At 46.1% G+C, this 14,523-nt stretch overlaps 1 protein-coding gene across 3 annotated transcripts in view; it reads right to left on the bottom strand.

Moving 5' to 3' along the window:
• Nucleotides 1–14,523, bottom strand: part of LAMA5 (laminin subunit alpha 5) — a 148,604-nt gene that overhangs the window by 132,767 nt on the left and 1,314 nt on the right. For all 3 annotated transcript variants that reach the window (XM_067554117.1, XM_067554115.1, XM_067554116.1), the window contains exon 2: nt 7,776–7,928. In XM_067554117.1, the coding sequence (XP_067410218.1) occupies nt 7,776–7,928 (153 nt within the window). The remainder of the gene's footprint in view (nt 1–7,775; nt 7,929–14,523) is intronic.

Raw genomic sequence — 14,523 nt, 5'->3', positions numbered from 1 at the left:
ACGCAGCTGGCCCCCAGAGCGCACACACACACACCCTGTTCAGGCAATGCCCTTGTTTATCTGCTGCCCTACCATCAGGCACTTTCCAGTACAGCAAGAAAGTTACAGTGCCCGCCTTCCAGCTATTAATTACAAGCCAAACCTGCTGATATTCCCAGCTCTCAGCAGCCTGACCTCTTTGGCTAGAACTCACCCGAGGGCTTTCTCCTAATCTCTGAAGAATCCCAGTAAGCATATTAGAAGTGGCTGGCCTGAGGCAGTAGGGTAGCCTGGCTATGCAGGAGGCTCAGGTATTAGTCTAGTTTCTCTTCATCTCTCTCCACAGGCAGCAACTAAAAGAAGCTAAATATAGTTTGCAAAATTCTGGTTAAAGAAAATAACTCACACATTCAAAACCAAAATGACTCACTCTTTCACTAGCACCTCACTGGGCACAGAGAGTGCTGCTACCAGGCATAGTTTAAGCCACCCTGCTTTCCTAGAGCTGCAGGTTCAAGTCCAGGCAGCATCAACTCAGCCTTTTTTAATACAATGCAGTTTTTGAGCAGGGGATCTTTTGAATAAGACCTAAGGCAAGATCTGGTCTATTTTCACACAACAACATGGTACCTTAGAAAGGGGTTGCCTCAGTGGCTTACGCCAAAATTAAACTTCTCCTCCATTGCTGTCTGCCGCTCTTCTATCCCAGAGGTGACTGCATTCCAGCAACACTAGATATAGGGGTAAAGAGCTTTGGGATCCCTTCAGGAGGATAAGCACTATAATAAGGGTAAAATAGAACCTCTCTCATCTGGAGGGTGACGACTGGAATTACTGGCAGTGCCTTGCCCATTGTCACATGAGGTGCTATGACAAGGTATCATATTGGTTATTGTTAGTTTTGCAGCCAAAAAAAACCCTCCAAATCCTGAATTATTAAAAGTTCCCCTGCCCAGGTCCTCACCCTGAAACTCAGTCTCTGTTTCACCCCAGGCTACTCACTACTGAGAAGACACGTCTATGAATTACTATGACATGTTTAGCTTCCGTTGTGTGGTTTCTTTTTATTAGTGGTTTACTATCTTGATATGCTTTTCATGGCCTGGTCCAAAGCCCATTAAAGCTTGTGGAAGAACTCAGTAAGCATTGGATAAGGTCATAAGCTATAAAAGTGACAGCTACTCAACACACCTCAGATGGCAAATAAACTTTATACAAATTACAACCTCATGTGCCATGTTTTACTTAAAATTCTAGTCTTTGCCTTCTTTTCCCTATAGCAAACAACCAATTATTAAGATAATTGGATAACGATGGTGGAAAGGAACCACTGCTCCCGGTTGGTCTGTGTTTGCTTCAAAGAGAAGAATTCAGTTTCTTTTACAACATCATGAGGTTATCAGAATGGGTTTGGCACCTTATCCTATAGAAAGGTTATAGAGATTCAGATCTAAGGCCCTAACTGTGCGTGATGTGTCTCACCTAGTCAACTCCCCAACTCCTACCAGCTCACCCACTCTGCTCCAGCGCTAGGAATCTGGAGGAGTTGGCAGCATGAACTGACAGGTCAAAGGTGCAAGTGGAGTGTTAGATCTTCCAGACAAAAACCTCTTCAATGTCAGTTTAAAACAAAAAACTAAATGCTTGCAGAGAAAAGAATATTCATTACTGGGTATTGTGCCAACTATCTCTCTCACACTATCCAATCTCTCTCTCTCACACTCACACAGACACACACACTCCCTCCTTTGTTTTTGGAGCAAAATGAAAAATAAAAATAAAAAAATCTGCCCCCACCCTTGCTTAGTAGCTGTCATATTATAAAAAAAAGAAAATCCCCATTTCATGAACAAAGGCACCCTCCCAAGGAATAGGGAAGAGTATTAGGCAGTTAGAAGTGCTCAGACTGGGGATGGTTTGCTTGGTCTTTTTTAAACATTCAAAATTCAAGTCCCATCTACTCTGAAAGATATTACGCGAATGAAGAGCCAGCGACCACCACATCATGAGTCTCCAGAGACTGTAGCCTCAGCAAGTTAAGAGGGGAAGGCATGTTTAGTCAGGCTGGAGCGTGCTTTGTTTCTGTTAACTCTGCTCTGGCTCAGACGGCTAACACACACTTTGGAGAAAGAGCGTCTTTGTTAAAAGGTTTCACATCCCACCCGAGTGCAAGAGCTCACAATAAACAACCCAAACCCCTTTACTGAGAGGTCTTTACACAGAGGTCTTCCAGCAAGAAGAGAGAGATGATTATTAATGGCCCTGACACTTCTAAAGGTAAGAAACGGAAATAATAATTGTATAAAGCAGCCCTGAATTCTGCATCTCTCATTGCAGCAGGGCAAGCTGACCACTTGGCACATAAGCCTGTTCGAACAGCAAGGCATTTTGTGACTAGTGCTCTAGGAGGAGCGATGGAACTGTTGTCGTAGCAACAATGCATGCTGGGGAAGGTGGCAGGGCTATACAAACACCTCGCTTTCCCCAGAGAAGGAAGGGACCAGACCCGTTGTAAGTGTCCCCACAGCCTGGGTGGAGGAAATGACTGTAGGTATTGAAGCTGAGTTTGCAGAAAGCAAAGAGCAACCATCTGCTTCCTCTCAGAAGCCAAGGTCTGGAGTTCCCAGCTGAGGGAGGGAATACTCCCCTTCTTCATCCACCTCCAGGGTAGCTGGGTAACGAGCTCGCCATAACCCGGACCACAGATGAGAAGAGCAGATGATCCAGCCAGCTAGAGTTTAGTTTGGACCCTTCTCTCATTTACATCTTGTACACCAGCTACTGGGACAAGTCAGGCCTTTGGGACAAATGCCTGTAAAGACAGAACCTAATGAGGTGGTGAGGTAGCTTGTTGCAGTATTATGGCCAGGTTGGACATTTATTATGGAGGTCAATTAACCCAGCAGGGGTGGAATTCAGTTTGGCAGGATTGCTAAAATACCTTTTCATCCAAAAGAGAAACTGAGGTAGCAGCTACATCACCCGAGGACCTAGTCAGAGATCCACAACAAACATACAGCTCCAAAAAAAAAAAAAAAAAAAAAAAAAAAAACACACACACACACACCCTCCCCCAAAACCCCACAAACTGGATTTTTTCATTAAATACTTCGAAAAGCACCTTTACATTGACAGCTGAGGCGCCTTCATAGATGCAGCACCATAAGGACCACAGTGTGCCCAGGTGTGGCGAATTTCCTTACATTTGTGTGTATCCCTGTACTCTTTGGTTCTTTGGCTTGGATGGATATAATCTGTTCTAGGATCACTATGGAGACCACTTGGGTGGTCTAAGGAGCACCTTAGTTCCCATCTCAAGCTGAATGTTTCAAAGCAAGCAGGCATCAACAATGCAACAGAATAGTTCTAACCAGCTGCAGAATGGGCTCTCTTTATTAATAATCTCTCTCTCAGGATGTATTAAAGGTTGGGTTTTTGGGGGCTTTTTTTTTTTTTTTTTTTTTTAAAGAATAACTAGGACTCTGTGAAGCTCTAAGACTCAACTGCATGCCGACCCCCTCCCATCAATGCCTCACTGGACAGTGGTTCCCAGGGGTGTGACCCCTTTTGGGCCCTACGCTCCCCCTCCTACACAGCCCCCCCAGCGTGGGGTACCCTGTGCTCCCCCTCAACTGAGCCCTTCCTTGCCTGCTCTGCTCACTGCCCTGCTACTCTTGGTTAGGAGGACTGTCACTCCGTATGGTCTCAGCTACTGATTGGTGGAGATAGAAGTGGCTCCTAGAGCAGGGGATCTCGCTGCCCATCACTGCAGCTAAGAGCTCTGCCGGGGGTTGGGTGTGCACAGGTACTCCCCCATCCCCCCTATATGGCGCCATGGCCCTGGAGGCCAGAGGGTTCTGTGCCCCCACCAATTATTGGTGGAGGGGGACTCGTGCCCCTGCTTCTTCCTCCTTGTGCATGTCCCTGGTGGTTCCCAAACGGGGTCCCGCCGTCAGCAGGTGGGGTCCCAGCGATCCCTGCTGTGTGGAAGATGCCATTTTGCACCCCACAGCCTGACCTCATGTGCACCGGACACATGACGTTGTTCAAAATGGCGTCCCCCATGCTGTCTAAGGCCCTGGCAAGAAAGACTTCATTCAATTTGGGTCATCCCGACAAAAAGTTTGGGAACCCCTGTTCTATGGCCTGTGGCATCTGGGGGTCAGACCAGATGATCACAATGGTCCCTTCTGGCCTTGGAATTTATAAGAGGCCTGACGGTACGAGGGATTTTTTTTTGTAAGTGGAGGCTGCCAGACAGGAAGAAACGTAGGCTTAAGAGAAGGAAATATGTACCTGCAAGGGTGTAAATTAAGACACGCTGCAAAATTTCAACCTGGAGTTCTAGCCGCTCTCTGTTTAAAGGAGTCATGGCAGCCCCAGCATTACTCAGGGCTGGCAACACCTCTGTGGAAGCAGGGACGCTAACCAGTCCATCTCCGCCAATGCTGCAGGAATTAACTTTAGGCAAGCGCTGGCATGAAGGTACTTCCATTTCATGGCTGCAAGCATTCTTCTGCACGCCTCTTACCACGAAACACTGACAATACATAAACCTCTCTGGAGAGGCTTGCCTTGGATTCACCTTCATGTCAGGCAGATGTCAGGCTCTGGCAGGGAGCCAGCCATTCATACATCTTTAAACCTTCTCCAAGAGTCTGCTCAACTAAAACACCTTCTATCGCGCCCCTTCTCGCACAGTAACTTGGGCAGGACTTTTCAGGCACCACTCATCTGGGCTGACTTTACAGCTAAGACACCCTCACAGACAAAACAATTTCACTAGCAACACTCAGTTTCCTTTCACTTAGGAGAATCGTCGTCTTCCACACAGTACAGGGGAGAGTCACCAACACACTCATCTACACAATAACATGGAGCCCAGTGCTAAAAACATTATAACATGGCTTGGTCCAACTTTTCTGATAGGACCATGCTGCACAATAATGATGCTGTAACTTAGTGGTAATGCACTCCGGCCCCATTTGCCCAGGAAAACCACCCTTCTTATAACATGGTGCTGTAGCATTACATTTTGTAACATGACGTTCCCAAGGAGTCAACAGGGGACTTACCCCAGAGTCAAAACGTTCAGAAGCTTTCAGAGTGAATTTATGATCAACGGCAGCAAAAAAATCTGTTCTCTATTTAGTCTCCACCGGCAGCTTCCGAAGCCAATTAGCTCCCTTTTTTTAGTTGTAAATGGAGCAACTTGTTTTGTTTCTAGCTGCCAGACCTCTGCCCAGTATTGGAACTCTAGATGGCCTTTCTTCCACACACCTTCCCTTCCCTCCCCTCCCCATCTGCATTGATATCCCATGGCAGTTCTGAAACCAGAGCACTGCTGTCACAGACAATGAGGGGAGCAGATGCAGCAAAGCGGGAACAATCTCTCAAGCAGATTATGCATTTGATTATCTTTTGCCCATTCTCTGACAAGACCTCTCTGATCTACCCTGCCAATGAAGGCATAAAGTTTAAGCAGCTGCTGGCACGAAGATGACATGATATGAGCTACAGTTACATTAGAGGGCTTACAGCTTATTCTCTAGTGTAGCCACTCTAAGCAGATGTCAGTTTGATGACTCCAGCCCCCATGAGCGACGGTAGCTATGTCAGCGGGAGAAGCTAATTCATACCCCTGAGCAACATAACTTATGTCGACTTAAGCTGTAGTATAGCCATAACCTGAAGAAGGCAGGTGCAGATTTGAGCAGTCAGAGCTTCAGTAGCATGCCACGCAGTCTGCTCTGCAGGGTGCATTGGTACCCAGGGGCAAAGATACTGCTTGGAGAATGAAGAGGGGAAAGGAATGTCTGCCCTGACTTGAGCTTTGGAAGCCTCTCCCTCTCCCTTCCCACAGGTTCAGACAGCAGTTGGAGCAAGCAAAGTTCCACCTACGTCCCTGGTTCAGGAAACAAAGCTCTAGTATTCTCCTCACCTCAAAAAAACCCCTGCATTTGGAGGGTTTCAGAGGGACACCGTGGATGCCATCTACTTTGGAACCTGCATTAGTTCTCACCCAAGAGCCAGATTATAAATCTGCCTTAGAGATTCTGATCAAGTCATTAGGGATGATGTTTGGAGGGCAATGTGGATTACTGCACATCTTAGCTAGCAAGGGTCTCTGGGGAAAAGATATCCTTGTCCACAGCGTGCAGGAAAGCTATGCTAGCACTGGTACAAGGCAGGGACTGGTTTATAGGGCATCCTTAAGACTCAGCTCAAACGGATGATCAGAAATTAACATAATTGAGTGTTACTAAAAATCAGGAGCTAAAAACCATGACTAAATTCCTAGAGCCAGTGCAGGCAACTGAGCCCTGGTTCCATGTAGGAGGAAAGATCCCAGTGCAGAGCATCCCCCTCAATGCACAGATCTTTAGGGTACGCTCTGACCCACAGTTTATTTAAATTCCAAACCAAGCTAACTACCAACAACACGACAGGCTGTCCATGCACCTGAAATTCTACCCATGCAACGTAACTCCTCCACTGCATTCATAACGGCCATGCTTCAAAGCCGTGCAAAGGCTTCCTTCACCAAGCCCCATATTTGCACAAGCAAAAATGCAATGTGCATACAAATAAGGCGGGAGTCAGGGGAGAAGGGTTACATTGAAGCCTATGTGACAGGTGAGCTGAACAAAAACTTGGTTTCACCTCTCTCTCCACCTTTTGTCAGCAGAAGGCCAATTGCTCAAACCTACCCCCGACCTGCTTGGAAATAGTATTTTTCACTAGCAGGGGCCAGAGAAATCCCAACGCAAGTGACGAAAGTTTGCTCCCACCATCAACCCACAGGGCGCTGCAGAAATGAAAAGTGCTACATCATCATAAACAAGCTCTGTTTAAAAATGCCTGGCACGCTGAATTCTGAGGAGTAAACTGCTTACAGCACACTGATGGCCTCCTCCGTCTGCCCAATTCATGCAGCTGGGAAGCCAGGGCTACTAGCCAGATCTCCCAGCAGACTGCACGCACTCTCTTGAAATGTAAAGCCCAGAAGTAGCTTCATGTCAGACCCTTCAGCAGAGAGTGCTATCTCCTGGGAGATGCTCCATTATCCCACTCCAGGCCCCATTCGCTGATGCCCTGCTGCTCCCCTGATGCACTGGGGCTATTTAAATATTGAACAAGGTGGCTTCAAACTGAGGCTTTCTGCCTAAGCAACAGGCCTCCATGAAACCTTCTATTCCCTCAAACAGTGCCTTGCAGAAGACAGCCCTGAGACAAACAAAGGCACTTGACACCATTAAAGACCAAGGCTCTATTGTCCTTTTTGTCAGCAGACCTTTAAAGTTGATTTCATGTTTTAAAACTCCATGGGTTAAATGCACTAGTTAATGTTTTGCAGCACGCTTTTTAACTCCTCAGGGCCAGTCAAGTTTTGGATATGGCCACAAGAAATTCAGGGGTGAAATTCATGTAGCTAAGTTAGCCAAAGACTCCTCCGGGGAACCGTTTCAGAGTGGACACTACTATTATTTAGTCCATGCTCCATGTTTTCATGACTCTTGTGTGAGCACAGTGGACAATGCTTAGGGAGACTGTGTCCTAGATAACACTAGGCAACACAAACTGCATTTAGGTTTTGTTTTAGAGCTGGACAGAACTATATGGTCTTCTCTGCACCCTGTGACCTTAGTGGAGAAGCCCCTGTCCACTCATCACAGCAGCGTTCTGTCTTATCTCTACCATGGGGATAACTGAAGCTCTTTAAAGACACCCACCTTGGCAGGTCCCCCAACCAGAGCAGCTTGTAACCTAAAACCCCACAAGCCCTTTTCGGTTACCTGTCCGAGGTCCAAGGTGACGTTGACCTGGTTGAACTCCAGCCCACGAGAGAGGGGAGGACTCTGCCACCAGCGCTCCGTTCCGTCGATGGCATTGGTTATGGGATGGGCCTTATTGCTGTTCATCGATGTGCAAATGTCGCAGTACTGGCCCTGCCGGAAGACAAACAGGAGAGATTAAACACAATACCAGAGCGGCTGGCACATGCCGAGCTGCAGACCCTTTTGGTTCATAAAGAGCCCAGACACCAGGGAGGGAGGATATTCTTGCCAGAGAAAAGGATGGGTAAAGAACAATCAAGAAATGCATGCAGATTGATTAACAGCATCAGCGCCAGCCTCTCCCCCCTTTAAAGATGCACATTCTCTCCACAGATGTTCTCTTTATAGCCACATAAAGCAGTTTTAATGGGGCTCTCTCCAGCCAGGATGAACAAACAACCCCCCACAAGTGCCCTTATTGCAGGCGGCACAAATCTGTGCAGGCACTATGTGACCACCCCCAAACTGAGGCACGTGAAGCACATTTCCAACTGGATACTCTACAGCATTGGGGAAGGGGAGTCATTGGGGTCAAACCTGAGAGACTTTTTAAATAAGCAAGTGTGTCCCCTTCACCCACTGTACACGCATAATTCTAATAGGGACAACAAAACAAATCAGGGGCGGAGGAGCAAGCAAAGCCCTTTCAGTTATGGCCCTACTTGAATATAATAGCCAACAAGCAGGTAACATCCAACACCTGGCCAGCCAGGCCAGCCTTTGATCTCGTGAGCAGCAACAGGGCCTCTAGCGGTGAGTCACCCCTGCTCTCCCTGGTGCAGTGTGGCTTGTCATGGAAGCGACAGAGTCCTTGGCATGCAGCCAGGGAGGGGAAGAAACCTGCAACTTGCGGGATGGGCCCTGAGCACTGCCAGATGGGTACCCAGCTGCTTAAGGCACTTCTCTGTACAGCAGCAAGGCAGGTTACACCAAAAAAGAGGGACTTGGGCCCACACTGAGGGGGCCTGCAAAAAGTCCAGGGAATTGGTGAGTTTACACCTTCTGTCCTGTCACTTAATCACCCTGCAGTCCACAAAGGAGTTCAATTTTCTGACAGTTCCCCTTTAAAAGAGGTGCCTCTGGGCAAGTGCATCGGCCTTGTCTGTCCCTTAAAGTTACAGGTAGTTTTTATATTACACCAGGAACAACTCCCGGCTTACTAGCACCTCAAACCCCCTCTCCCCTTCCCCAGGCTACAGTAAAATAGTCATCCCACAGAACCACCGTGGTCATTTCCACAGACTCATAGGACTGGGTAAGACTCCAAGCCAAAAAGAAAAACTGAAATTCCCAACATTCTTCCCCGCAGACGTGCGGTATGTTATTTGCAAGCAATTATGCAACACAAGTTGTTCCGAACAAGCTCACCTTTTAATTAACTCGGCTAGAGATATGAAAATACCAGACAACGAAGTACAAAGCCAAGGAATGGAGACTGCCAGAGCTGCCCAGTGTAACACTATTTGCTGTGCACTGAGACCTTGCTGTACACAGAGAGTCAGAACAAGGCCCTTTTAAAAAAAATGTCTAACAAGGGCACAGACAAGCAAAGAACAGACTTTCACGGCATGAACGAGTAACAGAAGACAGAAAACTGACCCCCTAAAGAACAGACCTGCTAACAGAAACCTGTGCAACAGGTTGTGTGGAGAATTCTACGTGAAGCACAAAATTCAGAGGCTTGTCACAGAACTGGGAGGTTAAAGAAACTTGGAACAAAATGCAAAATCCCCAAACTTTGAAGATCTCAAATTTTGTTGAGTGTTTTTCACACAACCCTAGCAATGACATGCAGTCACCACTTCAAGTTTACAGAGGATTGAAAATTTTAGAAAGGCTCTTGTACTTTTTCAATGCTGCAAATCTTGTTCTCTGTGTTATTTACTTGTGCTAAGTGCCAGTATTAAAGGAGAACCTCAATAGCTTCCTTGAGCTTGCTATGAAATGGTGTAATTGAATCTCTGATATTACCATTCCCAGAAGTTTAGACAAAAGTGCTCTTCGAGAAAGGACCTGACTCCAGCAAAATTGATCATTTCTAGCTATTCAGTGAGTCAAACGTATTTTAGGGCGGATTACGAACTTAGCGGGTGCACTGGAGTTTCAGATAAAAAAAACTGAGCAAAAAAAATGCAGGTCTGGCTTGTGGTAACTACCTCTGACTTGTGGTAACTACAACAGACAGCGTTTTCCCAGCTCAAGAGACAAGGGGAGGGGGAAACCTAGCAAGGTAAGCCACAGAGCGAAAGAACTATTGAAGTGGAGGAAGAAAGACAGGGAAGTTGCAAGAGGGTTTAAGGAACATAATAGTGCTGCTATCAGAACAAACTGCAAGGGGAGTGATAAGGAGGAGGATTGAATGGAAGAGAAGCCTTCAAAGACTCACTGGCCAGATCTTCTCCCACTGAGGTACATGGGAAATCACAAGTAGCTCAGAGCAGAGAGACAAGCACCGAAGCCCTGCTGAGTTTGCCAACCTTAGGGGAAGCAGCTGGCTTTGTCCTGGCTTATCTGGCCTTGCCATGACCGAATCTCAGTGATCCTCAGATAATTTATCAGAAACTCTGGGGGACATGACCCCATTTGGGATAAAAGGTGGCTTGGGATAAGGTAAATGGGAGCTGGGAAAGCCCTGGGTGACTTTTTCAAATGAGTTAGGGGCACAATTACTCGACTGTGCATGCAAACCAAATTGGCATGGACTGGCTGTTGTTCCAATGGGTATCTGGTTCTTGTAGGCAGCTGTACTTGTTGCCCAAATTACAGGATTTCTTTTCAGTTCCAATCAAGTCATTAAGATGTTAATGTCTTAATACAAGGAAAGGTGGAAAAGACGTGGGTAGAAATAACAAGGTAGAGTAGCAGTCTCTCTGTTTTAGTCTAACATCCAGACTTGCAGGGACAGGTCTTTGACATTAGCCATCTCCCAGTTATTTGTATAGCACACAAAACACAATAGGCACTTTACAGACTTACCAGATAACGAGACACGGGCCAAGTCTGCTTCCACTAAACAGCAGTGTAAATCAGGAGTCAACACTTAATTCAATGGAGATGCAGAGGTGTAAAACTGAGAATCAGACTCCCAGTGTCTCAAACACGTAACAAGCCTGGCTTGCCTCCTATTTACACCAGTGTGAGAGGAGAATCAGCCCAACAGATCCTACTCCAGAGTTTATAACCTCAAACCCTGATCCTGCAAACCTTGAGGCGAGTAACCTTACACACATGAGCAAGCATCTGCATGAAGGGGGCCTAAATGAAGATCTACGTCAAGTGAAGGCAAAACAGGGGTGAGTGGGGTTACAAATACAAGCCCCTAAGCAGACTTCAAATTGGTGGGATTTGATAGATAAAGTGTTACTTTTGTTTTGAGAATGAACGTGATTAGCAATCCCAAAAATGCAAGTAAATTGCAACTAGTTGTGGACAATCTCTTTACCAGGGCAGACCAGTGTCTCGACACCCTTAACTGCTCTCTAGGGAGCAGGCTTTTGGAACATTTCATAGCCAAACCCTTTACACTGCAGCTAATTACTTATGCAGCAGGACCTAGAATGCAGGTGTGAGGGTAGCACATTTCCTTCACTGCATTTCATTACATGTTTGTGGAGCACTGTCTTGAAACACAGACAACAGTGTCTTCATCTCAAGTTTGATCAGAAAGTTTTTTATCAGTAAAAAGTGACCTGATGTGGTTTGTCTTTTGTCCCATCTTCAGTCTAGTGAGTGAATTCAGGACTCATTCAAATGAGATTCTGAGCAGTGGGTAGAGCTAGTGGAATAGTGGCGAGGGCTGTAGAAACTTCTCCATGCAGTTCTCTCAACACACTTCAGTTCTGATCTGTATAACTCCTGCAGTCTGCAAAAACTACCACAATCCAAAATGTTGACAGCCTTCTAGGAGGCTACTAGAATTAACTCTGACTTCAGAGGTTTGGAGCTCTCTGTTTAAACTATGCCAAACACTGCGAGTTTCAAACATTAAACAAGACAGGGTTTTTTTAGGAATTCGTTGAGGCAAAATAGTGGATTTCTTCTCCAAAAAGGAGAACTATTGCACTATTAACTAAAACAGTCAGCGATGGGAGAATTGATTGACATGCTACAGTATTGATTAGGCAGCCAATCCTGTGAATGTCTGTCCTCTTAACTACCATGCGCTTCTTGAGTAGCCATCAAAATTGAATTCTGACCATGGCTACACTTTATGTGGAACGATGTACAAGAGAGCAGGGGAAGGGGTTAGGTGAGTAACTTAATCTGGTGAAACATGGAGCGTACCAAAGACATACATTTGGAGTTCATTATTGTCGCTTCAGTCTGCTTAAATTGGACACTCCCCCCCCCCCCCCATTGCTTTAGTCACTGGGTGGTGTTGAAATCCCCAGTGGGGATGAATTGGGAACTCTGACCTTTGCACTAATACCTCTTTTTGTCTTCCTTCCCTTTTAGGTGCTGCCTGTAGTCATGGAAAGGAGCCATTACAAAAGGATTTTTCTAAAGCTTTCAGACTAATCAAAGAACATTGGCCTAGGAAACAAAGCTCTGATCAAACCACTTCCATATCAAAGCTGCACAGAAGGACAGGGAGGAGGTCACCATGGTATCTCAAACTCTAAGGAATCACCATTTAACTGGAAATAACTGATAACAAGACAGACTGCCCTGCTAGGGCAAGGCTGTATTTGGAAGGGCATGAGTCAACTGCAGAGAGCACTACACAAGTCATTCGACTCTCAATGCTTTATTTTAGCCACTAGTGTATTTCATGCAATCTGTTATAAATCAGGCTAGTGACATGGTAGTATCACAAATGGCCACTGACTGCATGTCAAATACATAGCCCTCCGTGTTGCTAACCTTTATTCTTTTGTAAGTCTCATTTACTGGATTCACTTATCAGGTATTCAGAATTCAGTGGCAACCACACACAGACCAGCATACACTTCTCAGTTATCTTCCTCTCTAAGCACTACATTGACAATAAGAGCGTAGCACTGTTCCAGCAATTGCTATGTTAAGGAATCAGTGAATGCTAACCAACATCCATCCATCAACTGCAGCATAAAACAATATTTGTGTTTTATTTTAGACAGTTGCAATATACAGGTCTGACACCCAAGTCTGCTAACAAGTGTAAAGCAATAAAACTGGAGTGAGGATGATGGAGTGTTGGCTTTCCCACAGTGACATCCTTAAGGATGGCCCATTGACATAGATCTTTGCCCTTTAGTAGCCAGAAAATTCCAAGTAGCTAAAGCATCGGAGACTTAGGAGAATGTGGACAGAATGGAAAATCTGCTTCTTAAAAAAACCCTGTTTGACCTATTATGACAGCAACTTCACACCAGCTGGTTTCCAAACCCACCACCTAGTTGTTAATAGGCTGAGTAGGGTCCTATTGCTCCAGGTGAACTAGCACCATCTCTCTCAAATAACCCAGGAGAAGATCCTGGCAAAGAGCAGTTGTGCAGTTCAGGTTGCTTAGATTTGTCATTGCTTTCTTCTCATGCCACAAGAGAGTTTCAGAATCTTCTATTTGCTTCCCACTACTTTGGCTATTCTCATGAGATTATAGGGGATCTGGGATTCACTAAAGCTCCCATTTTACAAATCCTCTTGTAATTGGTGTCCCTGCCTTCCAAGATGTCCATGGCTGTTAAACACGCTGCTACATACAGATCACTGAGTATTACAGCATTTTTGCAGTCTGCACTCCTAGGGGGATTCCAGGCTACAGGTTCCTGTTGTCATGTTAAACTGGGATCCATGGGACACGAATAAACTGTTTTTACAAACTCATGTCAGGTGAATATTACCATCCCCCCACCCCACCAAAGAAGTCTCAACACAAGCAGCATCTGGATTACACACCCATACTGTTAAATATCAGTATGATAACCAATGTCTGATCTTTGCTTTCAGAACAACTCAGCAGTCTCCACTTGCCCTGGATTTCATCAACACAAAAACCTGACGCCTTTTAAAATAATGCCATGGGAACTTAACAGGCTGTCTCTCTCTCCTACAATTTCTGGCAACCCAACGCCTGGAAAAGGAACACGTGTTCCCTTTCCCCTTCAGCCTTTTGAAAAAGAAACCACGTTGGGAGCATTCAGAGAAGATGTCTCTAAACAACTGAGCGACAGGCTTTTCAGAGAAGTGAGAGGGGAGGAAATCACCCCTCACCACCATTTCTCCTGACCCCTCCACAGTCATCTTCCACAATTAACCCCTTAGTGGCACTACAGAAAATGCCCTTTGTATGGGGCCAGCAAGAACAAGGGTAGGCACCCGGGAAAATACTAATGAAGAATGTCACCCTGCTGTTTTCCCCAAACACTGAACTGCTCTCCTGGTAGCCAGTAGCATAAAATGGGGCCAGATAATTTGTTTCAGATTCCCCCCCCCCCTCCTTCTTTTCCAAGGAACTGCTGAGCTAATTCCACATACCCAGTGGAGCTGAAATCTACCTTTGCAAACACGCACTGATGGAAGAGAAGCAAGATCTTGATTGGCACTGGGGGAGGAAAGGGGGGGAAGCGAAGCCCTTCGGAGGAATAAATGAATCCCCCCAGCGCCGGGTGTATGCAGGGGCAATGGGATGCCGCTCAGCTTTGGCGAAAAGCATGGGAGGAAACTGGCGACTTGCAAAGATGGGCTTCAAACCATCCTCCCACCCAGCGGCGCCCCGGGCTCGTTC

Source organism: Emydura macquarii, unplaced genomic scaffold, assembly GCF_026122565.2.
Source record: "Emydura macquarii macquarii isolate MOO-44397 ecotype Brisbane River unplaced genomic scaffold, CSIRO-AGI_Emac_v2 contig_1483, whole genome shotgun sequence".
Lineage (NCBI taxonomy): Eukaryota > Metazoa > Chordata > Testudines > Chelidae > Emydura > Emydura macquarii.
The sequence above is the reverse complement of the archived record's forward strand: the minus strand, read 5'-3'. Positions and strand labels throughout refer to the sequence as shown.